This window comes from Crocuta crocuta, unplaced genomic scaffold, assembly GCF_008692635.1.
Source record: "Crocuta crocuta isolate KB4526 unplaced genomic scaffold, BGI_CrCroc_1.0 scaffold56, whole genome shotgun sequence".
Taxonomy (NCBI): Eukaryota; Metazoa; Chordata; class Mammalia; order Carnivora; family Hyaenidae; genus Crocuta; species Crocuta crocuta.
In genome coordinates, this window is record NW_027531334.1 from 1,790,845 (window position 1) to 1,810,775 (window position 19,931).

A 19,931-nucleotide genomic window follows, 5' to 3' on the forward strand; every position below is an offset into this window, starting at 1 on the left:
CCTTGTCTCCAGAGTGTGGGGAATAACCAATGGGTCAGGCTAGCCACAGCCTCCCCATAGTTCACTGTTGCCTTCCCACAGGGAGCTGTAACAAGTGCATAGAGTACTCTATTGCTTTGGGTGATCATACATCCCATTCCTGCTTTACTCCTGCTGTCCTCACCTAATTACTAACAGTGCTTCCTTGCACTCTCAGAAGTGCCCAGTTTGAACACTAAATATGAGCACCTACTATACTACAGTCTCCCAGGTCACTGCTGCCATCTCTGACCTTTTTAACATTCCTTCTTCATTAAGCTTCAGGAAATTCAGAAAACCATCCATATCACATATGACTGAGTTAGAAAGTTCTCAAGCAGGTTGTCGGAGATAACAAGAAGAATGTGTATGTAAAGAAAACAGTGGTTGAGCGCCCTTTTAGCCAGCAAATTGCATTCCATAACCTGTCCCTCAACTGGAAAACATGGCAGCAGCTTCTTGGTGGATATCTTAGTCTGGATTTAATTTTCCAAGAGTTTTTGCACACATGGTGTCGATTCAGAAGTATACGTATACATGAATAGGAAGAGAGTTTATTTTTTTGACAATGATTATTGTTTCTGTCTATGAATAAAATCAAGAACTTTGATAAACTGGGAAAAAATGTCAGCTTTCCCGAAGGACCTCATCTTAGACCTGTCCAAAGTGGAGGTAGAGAGTTCCATGAGAACCAATCTTCCATTTGTTCTCAGATCTTATTTGCTGAAGTTGTAGGAAGAGCAGGCAAATGGCCCATCTGTTTATTTGGCTGCGCTACTTCAACTGACAGCCCTCACTGAAGCTCTAGGGCATTAATAGGGATTCAATACCCAAAATAGCTGGGGTATTGTGGGGGCCAAATTAAAGAAAGGCATTGTTCTATAGGCCGTCATGACTCAGCCTGACCCCTGTGCAAAGCATGTCCAACTCGCCACAGAGCCCGCTTGCATCTGGAGGTGGGGGGTGGGGTTGCTTCCAGGAGTCATGGGCATTACCCACGTGAGACCTGGGTGTTAGGAATGCAGTCAGTTAGCCCTGACCCACACGCCCTGTCTTGTGTCTATCTTGCCACCCACCGTGCAGGTGACATCAGTTGCAAGGGGATGACCGAGCGCATTCACAGCATCAACCTTCACAACTTCAGCAATTCCGTGCTCGAGACCCTCAACGAGCAGCGCAACCGTGGCCACTTCTGTGACGTGACGGTGCGCATCCACGGGAGCATGCTGCGCGCACACCGCTGCGTGCTGGCAGCCGGCAGCCCCTTCTTCCAGGACAAGCTGCTGCTAGGCTACAGCGACATCGAGATCCCGTCCGTGGTGTCGGTGCAGTCGGTGCAAAAGCTCATTGACTTCATGTACAGCGGCGTGCTGCGCGTCTCGCAGTCGGAAGCCCTGCAGATCCTCACGGCCGCCAGCATACTGCAGATCAAAACAGTCATCGATGAGTGCACGCGCATTGTGTCACAGAACGTGGGCGATGTGTTCCCGGGGATCCAGGATTCGGGCCAGGACACACCACGGGGCACTCCCGAGTCAGGCACGTCGGGCCAGAGCAGCGACACTGAGTCAGGCTACCTGCAGAGCCACCCGCAGCACAGCGTGGACAGGATCTACTCGGCGCTCTACGCGTGCTCCATGCAGAACGGCAGCGGTGAGCGCTCCTTCTACAGCGGTGCGGTGGTCAGCCACCACGAGACTGCGCTCGGCCTGCCCCGTGACCACCACATGGAAGACCCCAGCTGGATCACACGCATCCATGAGCGCTCACAGCAGATGGAGCGCTACCTGTCCACCACCCCCGAGACCACGCACTGCCGCAAGCAGCCCCGGCCGGTGCGCATCCAGACCCTGGTGGGCAACATCCACATTAAACAGGAAATGGAGGACGATTACGACTACTACGGGCAGCAAAGGGTGCAGATCCTGGAGCGCAACGAATCTGAGGAGTGCACGGAAGACACCGACCAAGCAGAGGGCACTGAGAGTGAGCCCAAGGGCGAGAGCTTCGACTCGGGCGTCAGTTCCTCCATAGGCACCGAGCCTGACTCGGTGGAGCAGCAGTTCGGGCCCGGAGCAGCGCGGGATGGCCAGGCCGAACCTGCCCAAGCCGAGCAGGCCACGGAAGCTCCTGCCGAGGGCGGCCCACAGCCACACCAGCTAGAAACAGGTGCCTCCTCCCCGGAGAGAACCAACGAGGTGGAGATGGACAACACGGTCATCACTGTCAGCAACAGCTCAGACAAGAGCGTCCTGCAGCAGCCTTCGGTCAACACGTCCATTGGGCAGCCATTGCCAAGTACCCAGCTCTACTTACGCCAGACAGAAACCCTCACCAGCAACTTGAGGATGCCTCTGACCTTGACCAGCAACACACAGGTCATTGGCACAGCCGGCAACACCTACCTGCCGGCCCTCTTCACTACCCAGCCCGCGGGCAGTGGCCCCAAGCCTTTCCTCTTCAGCCTGCCACAGCCCCTGGCAGGCCAGCAGACCCAGTTTGTGACAGTGTCCCAGCCTGGCCTGTCGACCTTTACTGCACAGCTGCCAGCGCCACAGCCCCTGGCCCCATCTGCAGGCCACAGCACAGCCAGTGGGCAGGGCGAAAAAAAGCCTTATGAGTGCACTCTCTGCAACAAGACTTTCACCGCCAAACAGAACTACGTCAAGCACATGTTCGTACACACAGGTGAGTGTAGACCCTCCCGAGGGCCTGGAACCGGGATGTGGGTGTGAGGGGGGCTGTAGGAAGGGAGGGGCAGGACAGCAAGTGGAAAGGAAGGCTTGGAGTCATCTTTCAGATTTGAAGGAGACCTCACTATCAGCCATCTTCTAGAAGCCCCAAGGGTGCCCCCATCATGGGAATGAAGCATCATGCCACCAAAATACAAAAATCATAGAAACGCTTTATACAGAAGGACAAATGGGGAAAAGTCTGACAGAATTTTCAGGCACAATATCCTTTAAATACATTGAACTTGTAATATATTCTTTGATCCCAGGCATTTAAAACTGGAAAAGTCTGGAAATTATATACTCCAGTCACTTCATTTTACCAAAGTCATATAGGCAGAATAGGAATGAAAGATTTAGTCTGTAGTAAGTTCTGTATGAACCATCAGCTTGAAGAGGCCACAACAAGGCTGATGCAAGCTTATGCTGCTGCATTTGTGGTCCCTGAAACAAAGAGAAGTGATAGACTCACTCTATTTTCTACTGCTTATTCTCTATTTTCAACACCTAGAGACCACAGTTTAGGCTGGGCACTACCTTATAAAAGGACAATAAACTGATTGGGGGCATATTCAGAGGAGTATAATTAGGGTGGTGATGAAGGAAGTCAAAGCCATGGCATATCATAGTTGAAGGTCCTAGGGATGTTCAACCTGCAGAAAAGAAGACTCCAGGCATCACAGAGGCCACATCCAAGAATTTGAGCTTCAGGGGCAGCATAATGTAGTAGTTAAGCTAGAACTCTGGACCCACCTTGCCTGGGTTTGAAATTAGACTTAGGCACTACTGAACTTTGTCACTCTGGGAAAATTACTTAATCTTCCCATACTTGTTTCCTTGTCTATATAAAAAGGATAATAGTAATACATCTTTCTTATAGCATTGTTTTCAGGATTAAATGAATTAATACATGAATCTCTTAAAACAATTCCTGGCACAATATCAGCACTCTATAAATGGTAGCTAATATTAGCATTGCTAGCTATATTTAAATGGTTGGGAGGAAACAGACATTAAGCTTATTCTGTTTGGCTCCAAAAGGTAGAACTGGACCAATGATTGGAAGCTATAACAGAGATTCTTTCAACTAAATAAAAGAAAAGAGTTGTTAGTGGTCTGAGCTGCTCTAAGATGGGATAGACAGCCTCTAAAGGGACTGAGTTTCTATAATTAGAGATGTTCAAGGAAAGGGTATCATTTCATAGGGATGTTGTAGAGGGGATTCCATCATTAGGTGAGTAGTTGGGTGAGATGGTGTTTCATCCCTGGATTCTGTGATTCTAAGATCTCCTGCCCTCCCAGCCAGTGCCCTTTTCCAGCTCCGTAACAGAACAGACACAGAAGTGAGAATTCCACAGATGCTCCTACATATAAGTGACCACATATGTGATATGATGTCACATAGATTCTCTTGTTCCTGAAAATACCCACCCCAATGATGATCACCATATTTGAAATTCCTATCACAAGAGTCACTCTTCTGGCATACCTCTGGTTATAGAACACCCCTGTTCAAAAAAAAAAATTGCCAGAAAAAGTTATATACTAGAACTATAATGTATGAAAATACATTAGTTCCTCAAAGCAACGTTGTTTCTCAGATAAGCTAGCAGGCATCTAGGGGATAGGACATAAAGCAAACAAAGTTAAGTTAGAAAGTGGAAGTGAAGGAGGCAAACACTGAGATAAGGTACCCAACATGGAATTGAACAACTAAAACCAAATGTTACTTACAATGAACTTTGCCTTCTTCACAGTCAGCTTAAGGTAAGACATTATGAAAATCTATGCATATGCCTTTATGTGAATCAGTTGTTTCTTAAGATGACAGTATTCATACCTCCAAATAAACATAGTAACTCACTACTGAATTTAGCAGGAAATCAGGTAGATAGGTCACTATGTTCATTTGGGACAAATGTGAATTCACTAATAACCTGAGATGAATCAGGGGTAATTTTCCATGTGGTATGGGTATCACTATTATTTGGTAAATTGATCAAACAGTAATATTTTTATTTATGTGGCACTTTATGGTTTACAAAGTGTTCTCAAAAATGTTTTCCCTTTCTTTTCCTGAATAGTTAAACCATCAAATTAAAGATTAAGGAGAAAAAAGAGACCATTTGCGGGATTGTCTCCATAGCCAAAGTTTACTTTGCTTGTCTTGGATCCATAAACATTTCTATTGCCAACCCCCCTTTGTGTGTCTCTTCCAGTAGACCCAGTGGATATAAAATTCACAAATTCTATTTTATTAGATCACATATTAAATAAGACTTTGAATTCGTAACATAAAATTTTCATTGCAGTATCAAAAATTGTTTTTTTGCTATATAAACATATTTATCCAATGGATTTACTAAAGGATTCTGTGGTTAACCCAAATAACTAGATTTGCCCACGAGAAAACCAGCAATGGGTTTGTACATGTAGCCACCATATATACAAAAGCTATAAGTACAGTTATTTCATATATCTAAATCTAAATTATGCTCAAACTGTAGCCTTCAGATAATCTACTAAACTATGAAGGTTCTCTGTAAGTTAGGAAGGTTTTGTGTTGATGTGTATAATGTGGCTACATCTGAGAACAATTAATACACAGATATCACTTGAGCACCTCATTCAAAAGAACCAAAACTCTTCCCATTCACCCTGAATTATTTGGCAGTGACAGTTTGGAAGGGCCATCTGTCTATCAAGACTCTTGTCTAACTGAAGGAATCCATAACCTAACAAAGTCAAAGAACAATTGGTCTAGATTTTTTCAAAAGGCAAGACAGCCTGAACATATGGAAGTAATTCAGGACTGGATTCACTGCACCCTCCATTTCAAAACAAAGTTCTCTCCAGTTTCTTGGGAAAACATCAAAATATGGGGCCTCCCAGCTTCACAGGAGCCCAGTGGAAATGACAAAAATCCAGAGCAAAAAGCCTAAATGTTGGTCTGAAAAGAATCCAGAAAGTACTAGGGATACTTGAAAAAGTATGGATGGTTTCAGTATTCTTACCTATAATCTAATCTAAAAGAATCTTAACTAAGGAAGAGTAGCTTGATAGAATTAAAAGGAAAGATATTTGAGTTCTCTGCCTCACAGCTATTATGCAGGGTACCTGGCTTTGCATTTCAGTTACTCAAAGGTTTAACATCAATAGTACTTACTTTGGACAACTGCAGAAAATCTATTCTGACATCAGGATTCCAAATAAAATGCGGTGGGGCTATGTGTTAATGACCCACATACTCATTGAAGGGAAGTATTTAAAACAAATAAGTCTGTTCATTGTAGTGACTTTGAAGCTAAGCTCTGCCTTAGGGAACCAGGAAGCCCTGGCTGTAAAACATATTCCATAATGGTTACAACACTAAAACTTAGAGTGGGGACGTAAGTGAAAGACAGTTATCCTAGAATTATATTATTTGGGCTCAGTTTTGGTTCCTTTAATTGTCTGTGTGGCCGTAAGCAAGTCACTTAATTTTATAGCCCTCAGATTCTTTGAGTTTATAATGGAAATAATAATTTTCTTGTCTGTTGAGTAGCTGTAAAAGTAAGGTACATTTAAGAGCTTGTCATAAACGGGAAAGTACTAGTTAATGTTCAAAAAAAATCATCATCATTATTACTTTAGCCCCCTCCATCGAAGAGACACTGAGCTGCTTAGCTCTGCCTCACATATCTGAATAACAAGCACTTGACAGGTTTCCATCCTCTATGGAATTCAAATGCTGAAGCAATGTGGTGTTCCTTGGATTTCCCCTGAACTTCCTACATAACATCAACATTTTTTGTCCCTTCCTTAATGATTTTTTTAAGAGTAAAAGAAAACCCTTCACCTAACCACTCTGTCCACTCCCGAACCACATGGTTCTTCATTTCTCCTCGGAGTTTCTCAAGTTCACTTTACTACAGCTTCATAAAAGTTGTGAGAGAGGAGACCAAGAGTTAAGGACATATTTGAAAATAAGAGAGTGAGAGAAAAAAAACTGATAACACAGACCATCCTGTCATGGAGCAAAGCAGGGCTCCTCTATGTCCCGTCCCCTCACGAGACAAAACAAAAGTGTAGATAAACCACATCTTCTTGATCCATTAGTCCATTGATGGACACTTAGGCTCTTTCCTACATGCCAATGAGAAGGAATGAAATCTGGCCATGTGTAGCAACATGGATGGACCTTGAGGGTGTTATGCTGAGCGAAATAAGTCAGGCAGAAAAGGACAAATATCATATGTTTGCACGTATAGGAGGATGAGGAGGAACTTAACCAAGGACCATGGGGGAGAAGAAGGGGAGAAATGGTGGGGGAGAGGGAGAGAACCAAACCATGAGAGACTCTTGAATGCTGAGAACAAACTGAGGACTGATGGGTGAGAGGGGGGAAGGGGGGAGATGGGCATGGAGGAAGGCACTTGTGGGGATGAGCACCGGGTGATATATGGAAACCAACTTGACAATAAGCTATTTAAAAAAAAAGAGAGACAAAACAAAAGACAAAAAAAATAGAAACGAAGGACAGAGGACATAGAAGGACAAGCTTTGGTGTCAGTGTGGATATGGAAAGCAGGCAATAGGGAAAATGCAAAGATAACCCAGTAGCAGTGGTTCTCACAATGTGCTCCCCGTAGCAGCAGCACACATAGTGTCAGGCCCATCCAGACCTGAATCAGAAACGCCCAGAATCAGAAACAGTCTGTGTTTCAGTGAGCCCTGAGTCACATTAGGCTAGGAATCATTTCTCTAGAAGGCTGGGTGGTGATGAAGTTGGCATCAGGTTGCTTTTGTTACATAACATTGTCCTCTAAAATTCCACTCATAAGAATCTATGCATTTGCAAAAAGAAAACCAGTTGAAAATAATAGCTTGATTTTTATAGTGGATAAATTATATTATGGGGGCAAATATCTCATGTATGAAAGGTGAGCTAAGCCTCTCAAACTGCACAAGGACCATGGCAGATGTATACCTTCTGGCACTTAAAATACTAACTTGTATTATCATTATGGGGTTGTCTCTACTCCTTCTATTATAATGTGAACTCTGTGAGCCAGAAATGGTTGATAGGTAAGAAAGTAGGTAGATAGGTACATAGATAGATAAAGACATTTATATATCTTATATATACTTCAATATGTATCCAGCATAATACCTTACATGTAATAAATATTCAATAAATATTTGATCAGTGAATGAATCAAATCATCAGGATGGCATTGGAGGTATTTATTTACCAGCAGGTATAGACTTGCCAAATTTAGCAAACACAAATACATAATGTCCAGTTAAATTTGAATTTTGGACAAACAACAAGTGTATTTTTAGCATAAGTATGTCCCATGCAGTATTTGTGACATACTTAGAGTAAAATATTATTCATTTCTTTTCTGAAAGTCAGATTTAACTGTGTGTCATGTATCTTATCTTACAATACTATCCAGGTGGAAATTTCTTTTAAGACCCAATCTTAGGACTCTTTGCTTTAAATTCTATATATGAATACAGGCTAGCATATGTAGCAGCTTAACAAATACTTTTTGAGTGAGTAAGTGAATGAATGTTCAGAAATGCGGGCATGCTTTCCCAGAGAATTTAATTCAAGGGACTTATACATAAATGCATTATTTTCTAGCAAGACTTAAATTTCTTTTTCTTTCCTTCTTTTTCTTTTTTTATTTTCTGGAGAATTTATTGTATCTGCATTTTTACTTGTGTTTTCTTCACTAACAAATGGTAGATGATTGGGCTTTTTTCTGAATCATAAACAGTCCATTTATTGGTGATCGTTTTTAGTCCATTAGTGTCCTCTGCATATATGGTAATTTTGTTTGTTACTTTGAGAAGCTCAGCTATTTCTGCCGTGAGTTTGATGTAAATTGATATAGGAATTTAGTAACATAACATGTCAGAAATAGTGTAAAAATACAGAGATCAAGGTAGTAATATGATAATCCTCACACAGAATTTGGGCTATTAATTATATCAAGACAGTAGAGTAATGAATAAGTATAAGATTTGAAGTAAGAAAGCCTTGGTTTTACCACTCTCTGAGTGACCTTATAGAAGTTCTACAATCAATCAGAGCCTTAGGGTTTTTTGCCGCAAAACATATGGATCTTAATAATACTTTCTTTACATGGTTGCTCTAAGAATCATATAACATAATTTCTGTGAAAGCACTTAATCATAAATACTGTAAAATTACCAAAGCCATTTAAGAACCTAAGTTAGGGGCAACTGGGTGGCTTAGTCAGTTAAGCATCCAACTCTTGATTTCGGCTCAAGTCATGATCTCATGGTTTGTGAGTTCAAGCCCCAAATTGGGCTACGTGCTGACAGTATGGAGCATGGTTGGGATTCTCTCTTTCTCTCTTTCTCTGCCTCTTCCCCACTCATTGTCTGTCTGTCTGTCTTTCTGTCTCTCTCTCTCTCTCTCTCTCAAAATAAATAAATAAACTTAAAAAAAAGAACATGTATGTTAAAGTAATAGCAAACACTTCACAGCATAATCCAGAGGGCAGGATATTGTTAATAGGAGAAAAAAAGTGATAATCTGGCGAGGCTGAAATCCATCTTCTCATCTGGTACTGACTTGTCAGATGACCCTCAGGATATTACCTCTCTAATGGAAATACCATCTTCTGGGGATGTTAGTGTCTATCCACTCATAAAGTTGTAAAAAAAGTTAAATAACATGGATGAAGTTCCTCGAGATCTTCAAAATTCTGCCTAACAACAAAATATGTTACTTGTCACTGAAGCCACAGATGTTCTCTGAATGCAACGCGTCCCCACTAGATAGTCTCCCCCTCCCAGTCAGCCTCACAGTCCACGCCAGTACCAGGATCGCACTCTCAGAACTGGAGAAAAAGGCTGGCAGGCAGTCACACCAACCATATCTCAGGTGTGTAGGCCTTCCTTCCGCTGGACTTCTCTGGTGGAGAGCAGACTCTCCAGGCAGTGAAAGCTCTGCGTAACTGTCTGAGCATCCTTCCATTCTTGTTGCTGAACCATTCCCCCTTTCTGTTTCGACCTTGATGTTCTGTATTCCAGGACTCCTTGTCAGTGACCACCTTCCCTGACCCACACTCTCCTTTTCCTTCCTTGCTATCTGCCATCTCACCAAGCTCCCAGTTTTGGTTTCTCTGGCCCCTCACCATACTCACCTAAAGAGGAGGGTGTTGTATTAGAGTAGATTACAGAAAGGCCAAGAGAATGGTAGAGACAGGTGGGAACAATGCCTCTGAAAACATCATGGTAGTAGCATTCACAGTACTTTCTGCAAGCCAGCAGAAGCCTAGTTAGAATGAGAAAGAATCAGCAGAATGAGTGGGTTCTTGCTGAGCCCCCAATACAGAAGTCACTATTCAGAATTGAGGTGTCTCACCCCAGTAGAATATCTTTTACTTAAACTTGGGGCAGACCCTCTGTATCTACTAACCTAACAATATCTCTCTTCCTTTCTTTTTTCCTCACTTGTCATTCATGATACAGCATCAATTTTGGTCCATGAGAAGGTGTTGAAAAGAGGCCCTTTAAAGAACAGGCATTGGGGCACCTGGGTGGCTCAGTCGGTTAAGCGTCCGACTTCAGCTCAGGTCATGATCTCATGGTCCGTAGGTTCGAGTCCTATATCGGGCTCTGTGCTGACAGCTCAGAGCCTGGAGCCTGTTTCAGATTCTGTGTCTCCCTCTCTCTCTGCCCCTCCCCAGCTCGTGCTCTGTCTCTCTCTGTCTCAAAATAAAATGTCTGTTTTTTTTTTTTTAACATTTATCAAAAACTGGAAAAAAGTATATACGTTCACCACTCCCCCCACACTGTTGAAATTGTAAAGGACACTGGAAACCCCTTTGGTTTCTCCACTTGGGTATAGTTTCTTGGCCTCCAAAACTCAGTTGTCACTTGCTCAGAAGCCCTCCATCAGCGCTATCTGCTGACATTTTATTCATGATACCACTTCTCTCATTAGAATATGTAACTGAGAGCAGACTATACCCTTAACTCTGAATTACATAGCTGCAATATAATCACTTGCTTTATTGATTATCTGAAAAAAAAATTTTTTATCCTGAGTTGGCTTTCCCATGCAATGCAAATTATTTTTCAGTTGGTGTCATTTATCATCAGCTCCTTTCTACTGAAAAGAACAGTTGATTTTTTTTTCTTAAAATGATCACATACTCTGTGCTAAGTGCTTTATATCTTTAGTTTTCAAAATACCTTCACAAGACAGGTGCTTATTGTATTACTCTCAAGTTGCAGATAAGGAAACTGAGGCTTATAGAGGTTAAGTAACATACCCAAGTCACTCAGCCAAGGAAATGGAATTCATATCTGACTCCCACATCTGTATAGCCCAAAATGGACCATTGTAAAGTGAAGGGGCTTATATGAGCTTCTCCCTTATGTTATAATTCTAGTGTCTGCTTTGGACGTTGTGTCACAGTGATTGGACTTGCCATTCCTGGCTGTAGTCTCAGTTCTGAAAAGCCATCCACTTCCATTCATCTTAACTCTTCATTTCTCTACACTGAAAGTAACAATTAACAGACCACATCCATTTCATGTATAATGTTGAAAGCCCTTTCGGAATGCCTATATGCAACAGACAGGAAAATAACAAGGAAGAAAAATATTAGCATTTCTGAGTGATCGTGTTTCAAATCCACACATACATAAATGAAAGTTCTGGACACCTGATTAATCTGAAAATATGCCCAGTTTAGTATGACAGTTCTTGAAATACCTACGCTCTACCAACACAGCACCTTAGTAATTATAGAGAGCGCTTTCCTTTAAGGAGCTCCCAAGTGCTTTACAAACATTTTTCCTCATTAACTATCATACCATTTTCTGTGGCAGGGAAGGGAACAGGGTACTTTGTCCTATTTAAAATGTGGGACTGCTGATGCAGTGAGTGATTGAAGCAGGTTGCCCTCGGGTCATGTGCTGACAAGGCCTGGACTAGAGTCCTCAGGGGTTGTGGGTCAGGGTGGGCAGAAGGCCACTAAATCTGCTAAGGGCCATGGCAAGTGCTTGGTCCAGCTCCTCGCTTTCAGAAGAGGAAATCAACCCAGGGAGACTTAGAAAGCCCAGGGTCACACAGATAATTAACAGCTGAACCAATACTAGACGCATACAAACAACATACAGATGTGTGCTATGGAGGGAAAGATAACAACTGTGAAGAATCAATTTATAGTCAGATTAGAAGGTTGTGAAAGCAAAAAGCCTTCATGAGTGACCTTGCCTAGAGGAAAAACACACAGTGTAAGAAGGTGAAAGTTTCAAACAACAAGAGCATTTTAACATAAATTTTCAACTTCCTAGCAGCCACAATAGCATCTGGAACTTAAGAAGGCAAGCTTCCCATTAAAGGTGACAGGTGGATATGTTGTAAAAGATAGTTGGCCAGCCTATCGTAGCCTCTAGAAAGTGTACTCAAAGCACAAGGATGGCAAAGACCAGCTTGAGTTCAACCATGTTTACAGCTGACAGAAATGTTCCAACTAAAAATAACATGCACGGCTGTCTCTCTTTGGGAATCTCTCATTTCAAAAGAATGTACCTACATAAACACCATGCACAGACTGAACTCTTTTTTAGGAATGAGGCTTCCCTAACGTCCCCCATTTGTCCAGAAGTGAACTTCTTCTCTTCTAACCCTGTGACCCTATGGACCTATCTTGTCCCATCAGTGAGAATGTAGGGAAAGAAATCAGAGAAGAGTCAAGAGGAGAGGGAGCTAGGCCAAGACATTTGTGGATAACTAAGGAAAAAAGTGTTCAAAGACCAATGACATTGTTAAGAAATTTGTGGAGTGATTCCTGAGCGAAACAGCCATTTCTCACTTATCCTGTGCTTCAAAAGATATCCTTTTACATTTAAAAAGCACAATGAGAAAAGGTTTCTGATGAGATCATGTTTTGTAAAACAGATCATGAACATAAAGCACTAACACTGAGCCTGACATATTAAGCACTCAATACATGGTGATTGTTTCCATTGCCATTATTACTGTGACACCCCAAACCTCCTCTGTTTCATAACGGAAAAAACAGAAACACAGTCAAGGCACATATTTTAATTGGAAGTTAACTCAATTTTAAGAAATAGATTTTCTACCCTGATATATAATCCAGATGTTGAACAATTACCCTAGAGAATTTCAAAGGCTTGGGGCCTTGGGCTGGGTTATGGAAGAGTACATAGAAGGACTTTTTTTCTCTGAGGTGGGTGCCTCCATTAGGCAATCCGTAATGAGGTGGGGCAGACAGAAACTCCCTAATGCATTTCATCTCACCTGTCAAGAGCAGAGCTGAGAGCAAACAGCACCAACAAAAACAAAGTTCTGTTTATCCAAAGAGATGTCACAGGCCCACAGACATTACTTATTACATTTAGTAGTATTATTATTACATTTAGTAACAGTATTTTTACTTACCTTAATTTTTTTAACAAGATTGAACATTCCATTTCTAAGCTGAGAGCACACCAAAGCAGCAAATAGGAGAAAGAAGGGTTTCAGCCAACAGGCTGAGAACAAAGAAAGAGAAAACTATTTTTTTAATTGACCCAAGAGTTCAAAAATGCGTATGGAACCATTTAATTGGGGGTCGGGGAAGAGGATAGTCTTGCAATAAGAATACCATGCAAGTATTCCCATACCACCCTTGGTGGTCTGCAAAGTGATTTCATATGTATTTATGTCAACACCAGCACACTGAGGTAAGTAGGACTGTATACCTCAGAGGCATTTGGAGATTCGTCTAAGTGCCGTGCTGAGTGCTGGTGCCCGGATTTGAACAGGACCATTTGACTCTGAGATCATTGTGTTGTCCACCACCTACTCAACCTCCACACCAGACAAAGCCAGACTGCAGCTCAGTGCAGTCAAGATGGAATAGCCAGTTAACTCTAACGTGACAGTTCAGGAAGATCTGTGTGTAAAATAAATCAAATTTAAAGTGTAGCTTTGCAGGGCGCCTGGGTGGCTCCATCGGTTAAGCATCCCGACTGCGGCTCAGGTCATGATCTCATGGTTTGTGATTTCGAGCCCCGTGTCAGGCTCTGTGCTGGCAGCTCAGAGCCTGGAGCCTGTTTCAGATTCTGTGTCTCCCTCTCTCTCTGACCCCCCCCTGCTCACACTCTCTTTCTCTCTCTCTCAAAAATAAATTAAAAAAAATTTTTTTAAATAGAAAAAAAAAATAAAGTGTAGCTTTTCAGAATGACTTGCTCCTGTGTTGGCCAATATTCTCCAGACCTGTCAAGGCAAAGGTGCATTCACTAGACAGAATACTGGAAACGGAGACTGTCCCCAAAGAGACAAGCTATGTGGCCACTGTCCTTGGTTTCTAAAGATTTTAGAGAACTCTGTGTCTTCAAAGATCTTTCCTCTCTCTTATTTCTTGCGTGTGTTTGATAAAATTAATGGGAAACACACAGTTAAATCCTCTCCTGATGACTGAAAACACCCCCCCAAAAGTCACCCTCCCTTTTCACCACAGAGTGACCTTTGAAAGCCTTTAGTGGGGAATATCTTGTAGCTTTCCAAGAGAGCCATTTTCTGGCGTGGGGACGTGGAAAACTAGACGGTCCTGGCACCACCTTAAAGCAAGGTTTCTCAGAACATGAGAGGCCAGGAAGGCCTGGATCTTTCCAGTGGGGGCTGAACCAGTCAGATTTGTTTTTTAATCGTTTTTTGTTTTCTGTTGTCTTGTTCTTCCATGTCTCATTCTCCCTCCCTTGCTGTGGCTGTCTCTTCCCACATTGACAGGTGAGAAGCCCCACCAATGCAGCATCTGTTGGCGCTCCTTCTCCTTAAAGGATTACCTTATCAAGCACATGGTGACACACACAGGAGTGAGGGCATACCAGTGCAGTATCTGCAACAAGCGCTTCACCCAGAAGAGCTCTCTCAATGTGCACATGCGTCTCCACCGGGGGGAGAAGTCCTACGAGTGCTACATCTGCAAAAAGAAGTTCTCCCACAAGACCCTCCTGGAGCGACACGTGGCCCTGCACAGTGCCAGCAACGGGACCCCTCCTGCCGGAACACCCCCAGGTGCACGCGCCGGCCCCCCAGGGGTGGTGGCCTGCACTGAGGGGACCACTTACGTCTGCTCCGTCTGTCCAGCAAAGTTTGACCAAATCGAGCAGTTCAACGACCACATGAGGATGCACGTGTCTGACGGATAAGTAGTTATCTTTCTCTCTTTCTTATGAACAAAACAAAACAAAAAAGAAACAAACAAACAAAAAAAGCTATGGCACTAGAATTTAAGAAATGTTTTGGTTTCGTTTTTACTTTCTGTTTTTGTTTTTTGTTTCGTTTCATTTTGTACTACATGAAGAACTGTTTTTTGCCTGCTGGTACATTACATTTCCGGAGGCTCGGGTGAATGATAGTTTTCCCGGCCTCCCTCGGATGGTGGCCTTAAGGCCTGGTAGTGCTTCAAGAGGTCCACTGGTTGGATCTCTAGCTACTGGCCTCTAAATACAACCCTTCTTTACAAAAAAATCTTTAAAAAAAAAAAAGTAAAAAAAAAATTTTTTTTTTCACTTGTGAAGAGCACTACAAAAAATCTATAACAAAATCTAAAAGGCCTACTGTCTTTAAGTACACCGCTTGCAGTGTTTCAGTGGACATTTTCACAATTCTGGCCGCTCGGACTTCACAGTAACCAGTTAAAACTGTGGAATATCGCTTCTGGTTGAAAACCCAGACGAAAGGCCCTGCTGTTTTCCACCTACCATGTTGTCTGATTTCATAAAAGGGCTGGGGGGGTGGGAACGGGGAGTGGGCCGGGTGGTGTGGGAAAGGCGGATGGCAGGCTTCTCCCCCAGATTCTGCTGAGTCCGCACACCCTGGCCCACCTCCTCCATAGCCCCCCTTTCAGCAGAAGCCAGGAAGACTTGGACAAGCATCAAGCAACAGTGGCTATCGTATTTATTCAGTGTCTTCGCTGAGCCACAGCCTCAGCACAATCAAGAGGGACTTTCATGAAAGGCAGGAATGCAGATAAAACAAAGATATCAGAGGTTTGCACCTATGTTTCTAGGTACAAGAGAAGGATTATTTCCAACAATCTTTGCAAAAAAAAAAAACAAAAAAAAAGTGTCAGGATATATTCTTGTGGAAGAGAAAAAGAAAGAGAAATGGAGGGTGGGGGGAATAATAAAAAGTTCTTGAGGCTTTTTTAATTCAAAATTTTATAGAGGGGCAAAAGTGACGTTTACCAGATAGAATGCTGATTTTTTTAATATATTTACGACAGTATTTGTGTAAAAAAAAAACAAAAAAAAGTGAGATTGTTAAAAGTAATTTTTTTTTCATTTTGGTTTTGCATACACTGCCACCGATCCCTTCTCTTTTATTTTATTTCACACACGTATATATATTTTTTGGTAAGTCAAGACTGTTAAGGTTAGCGCTACTGCTTCCAGATAGAAAGAATAAAAGGCAATTAAAGTTATATTTGAAAGAGAGGAAGGATATTTTCTTCATATTTTTTTTAATTTTTCTTAATTTTTATTATTTTAAGTATTGCCTGGGTTGCTGAGGGCCTTCGTGGCCAGCCCATCCCTGCTGTAATTTGAACCTGCTGCTTTGTATTTTGATACATAGTTCTTTGACTTTTAGCAAAGCATAAGTTGCTCCACTGAATATTTTTTTCACCTGATCCATGTAGAATTCTGTTCTTTTTCATGGGAGGACTTTATCTTTCAGAAACAGATTCCTTGCTTCTCTATAAGTTCATTGAGATCTTATGATTCTAGAATTTCTATGGACTTTACTTCTTTTCTTTAAGGAAACGCTAGTAGTCTAGAAGCCGTGACAAATGGGTTTTCCTTTTGTGGTCAGCCAAGAGGAGGAGTTCAGGCCTCCTCACCCTTCACAACTACAGAGAGCAGCGTTATCAGAAGCCTGGTACAGATTAGGATGCCTTGATGCCAAAATTGCTTTCTTCCTTTCACATATCACCTTCTGACTATTTCCACCATAGTTGAGAGGGCTAAATAAGATGACCATCCTTTAGATGATTTATTAACCCTTGGTTTGGGGAAAGATTTAAAGAAATTAATAAGAATTTCTCAGATGCCAACATCCATCATTCAAAAGGTCACCAGTCCATTGCATCATCCTAGATGCCGCTCTCTCTTCCTAGTTGGGATTTCTCTCCTCGGTCCTGATCAAAGTATTATAATAGGGATTTTTCCATTATAGACAGTGTCCTGAAGGGTTTCCATCTCAAATAGAAGAATTCTTAAACGTAACAAATTTTCCAAAGGCGATTTTATTGCTGGGCATATTTTAACGCTCTTCAGGGGGAAAGTACATCTTTAAACAAAGCAGAAACACCGAACTGTAATTTTAAAAAAGAAGCAAAGACAGTATTTTAGTTTCAAAATTACTTTGCATTTTAATTTTCCTGTCAGCAACTTACTTGCAAAAACTGTGCAACAAATGAGGAGAAATCTTCCAAGGGAAGCAACTCTGTAATGACGAAATTGGTTTTACCCATATATTTTAGATACTGGTTAACTCGGATCTTTTCCATAAGTTCTTGGTGATTTTTAGTAGGATTAGTGCAACTGGGATATTTGTGGGTTTGATTTGGTCCTATGGTCCTTTATTTGGTAAATATTTTGCTAGAAGTTTAATGTAGACTTGGATGGTTAACTGACTATTGAAGTGTTGCTCATTGTGATTTCTAAGAGGAGTCCTAGCAAGAGCTACGTGTCCAAAATTGACCTGTTTTAAAAGTTAGTGGGAAACAGCTCTAGAAATAAGAAAAAGCCTGTTTTTCTCTGCTAATTTTGCTTCTTAAAAGAGCAGTGTTGTTAAAACTCTAATATACTTCCACTTTCTACCAACAGAGGGAGCATTAGTTAATTAACCAAGTCATCGAATTGTTTTGATATCTTGAAAACAACTCATTCAACCCATGGTACAAAAAAGGAAAAAAATGGCATTAAGAAAAAAGTTGTTTAATGTGGATGAAAAATGACATGAAATCGTTCAGCATGTGCTACAAATGAAGAAGCCAAACGCCACTTTAAAAAAATTTTCGGTTATTTGACAGTAGCTGATTTAAGTAAGATAGTGTACTAACTCCAACCTTAGCAATGTAGGCAGAATTTACAATACTTCTAGAAAAGTTGATCTTGGGTGCCATAGTGGGCCACACTTAGCTATCTGCTTCTTAAATCAGAAGGAGAGCCATTTGCCTGAATGCTAATTTGCCACATGAAAAGCTAACCAATTGGGTTAAAATAAAATCCACATTTTGCTATAGAACATGTAGAGGGAAAAACTTCCAGTTGGGTTTGAAACACTAATATTCCTTCTTTCCCTTCAAATGAAGTATCTCTTTTTAAAAAATATTGGAGAACTCCCTGAGAATTCTTGGTGAGGTGATACAGTCATCATAACCACACGGCTATCCAGGTTCGCAGAACAGTCAACTTTTTCTTTCTTTATGTCTATTCCTCCCAAACACTCATAGTCTAAAATAGTTGACAGATTTGTTCTCTAGAGAGAGGAAGAAGCTAGACTGCAGTGGAAGATCTAAACTGGGGGGCCGTGAACTTGCTATGGGGTCATTACTGTATGTTCTGATTTCTTGAAAGGGCTACCTTCCAAACATATAAACTAGACCGTACCTATTTCAAAAGGATAGAGATGCTTTTAGATTGGCAATCCTTGCTTTTAAATTAAATAATTCCCAATGTCTTAAGAAATGGGGAAACATATTTTGCTTCAAGAATAGAGGATAAGTATGAATCCTTTATTTTTTAGTTTCAAATCCAACAATCTTCTTACATTTAGAACTTCATGCTAGGATGCTATGAGTGCTAAAAAAAATTTTTTTTCAGTAGTCAGGGGAAAAAATAGATAAAATGGAAGCAAATGTTCCAGATTTAAGACCTCTTAGGATGAATACAGGGAACAAGAACTTGTTTGGAAAAGAACATTTTTTTTTTTAGTAATTTATGATTTAAAACTGGGTTAGCTGAACAAGGGAAAGGAAAAAAGTCAAAGGGGAATATTTATCTCATGACATTTAGATACAGTTATGAAAACTAAAACTTCCCAGCACTGAAAACATTGGTAGCATCTCAGCATAGTGGGCAACTTTTCCCCTATTACTATAATAAATGCCAATATTTGTTCCAAAAAAAAAACCCCAAATGTGTAAAGTATAGCCCCCAAAAAGGAAAGAATTGGAACAGATGGATCTGATACAGATCTACACATGGGAAAAGATTAAGAAACAAGCAAGGCAAAAATAATTTGAAATGAAAGTGTCTGTATCAAAATGGCTTTTACTATATATTTTAATTGAGTTGTAAACTTTAGCTCCTAATAATAGTTTCATAGGCTTTTTCCTGCCCAGATTCCTAATGCTCTAAAACTGTTTGTGCCATGAGTAAGTGTGGTGGATAATTTCCATCTTCTGTTCCAGCTGTAGTCTGTTCCTTCTTCCGAGGCATCTTGGAGCCCACAATAGCTCCCAGCCTTAGAGGAAAGACTTGGATTTGCTTTGTTGAAAAGTTATAGGTTTTACTTACCATCCCAATATTCTATAAGGACCAATAAAACCCTTTGGAACCCATGAATAGTTAGAACTTGTACATTCTAACATGAGAAGAGAAAAGGTTTCCTCTGGGTACGTGAGCTTCAAGTAAGTCCATTATAATGCCTTGACCTACTTGTATATCCACCATACAAGCACACCAACAGTATGTGCCCAGCCCGCACCCCAAATCGGTTTTCCCTCAGCAGTTGAAAATGAGGTGTGCCACTTATAAAATCCCTCAGGTCCCTGACAGAACATAATAAAGGTTCATGTACCTTCCTAGATGTGCTTCCTCCATAATGCTCCCCAACACCTGTTGCCTTTAGGAAAGGGAGCAGTGAGCTAGATCTGGCCAGGATTCATACTCGACAGGCCCATACAGGAGCCTTCCTCTGTTGTTACAGAAGATGTCATTTAATCAGCGGAGGCTGGGAGCAGAGGGTTTGAGATTCTGCAGCAAAGGTATCAGATAACCAAATCAGGTCTGCCTCTGCAGTGCAAAAAAGAAACAGGATGAAGGTACAATGTAAGAGCAGACACAACCTGAGATGCCCTTGGGATTTTGGAGAAGGGAGGGTGCCCTTTCTGTTGTGACCTG

General features: G+C 41.5%; 1 protein-coding gene across 1 annotated transcript in view; it reads left to right on the plus strand.

Annotated features, from left to right (window-relative positions):
* The window catches only part of ZBTB20 (zinc finger and BTB domain containing 20), a 45,234-nt gene extending 30,092 nt beyond the window's left edge, over positions 1 to 15,142 (plus strand). Inside the window, exons 3-4 of the mRNA XM_077771856.1 lie at positions 1,102 to 2,706; positions 14,527 to 15,142. Coding sequence (XP_077627982.1) covers positions 1,102 to 2,706; positions 14,527 to 14,948 — 2,027 coding nt within the window. The 3' untranslated portion in view covers positions 14,949 to 15,142. The remainder of the gene's footprint in view (positions 1 to 1,101; positions 2,707 to 14,526) is intronic.
* The last annotated feature ends 4,789 nt before the right edge of the window (positions 15,143 to 19,931 follow it).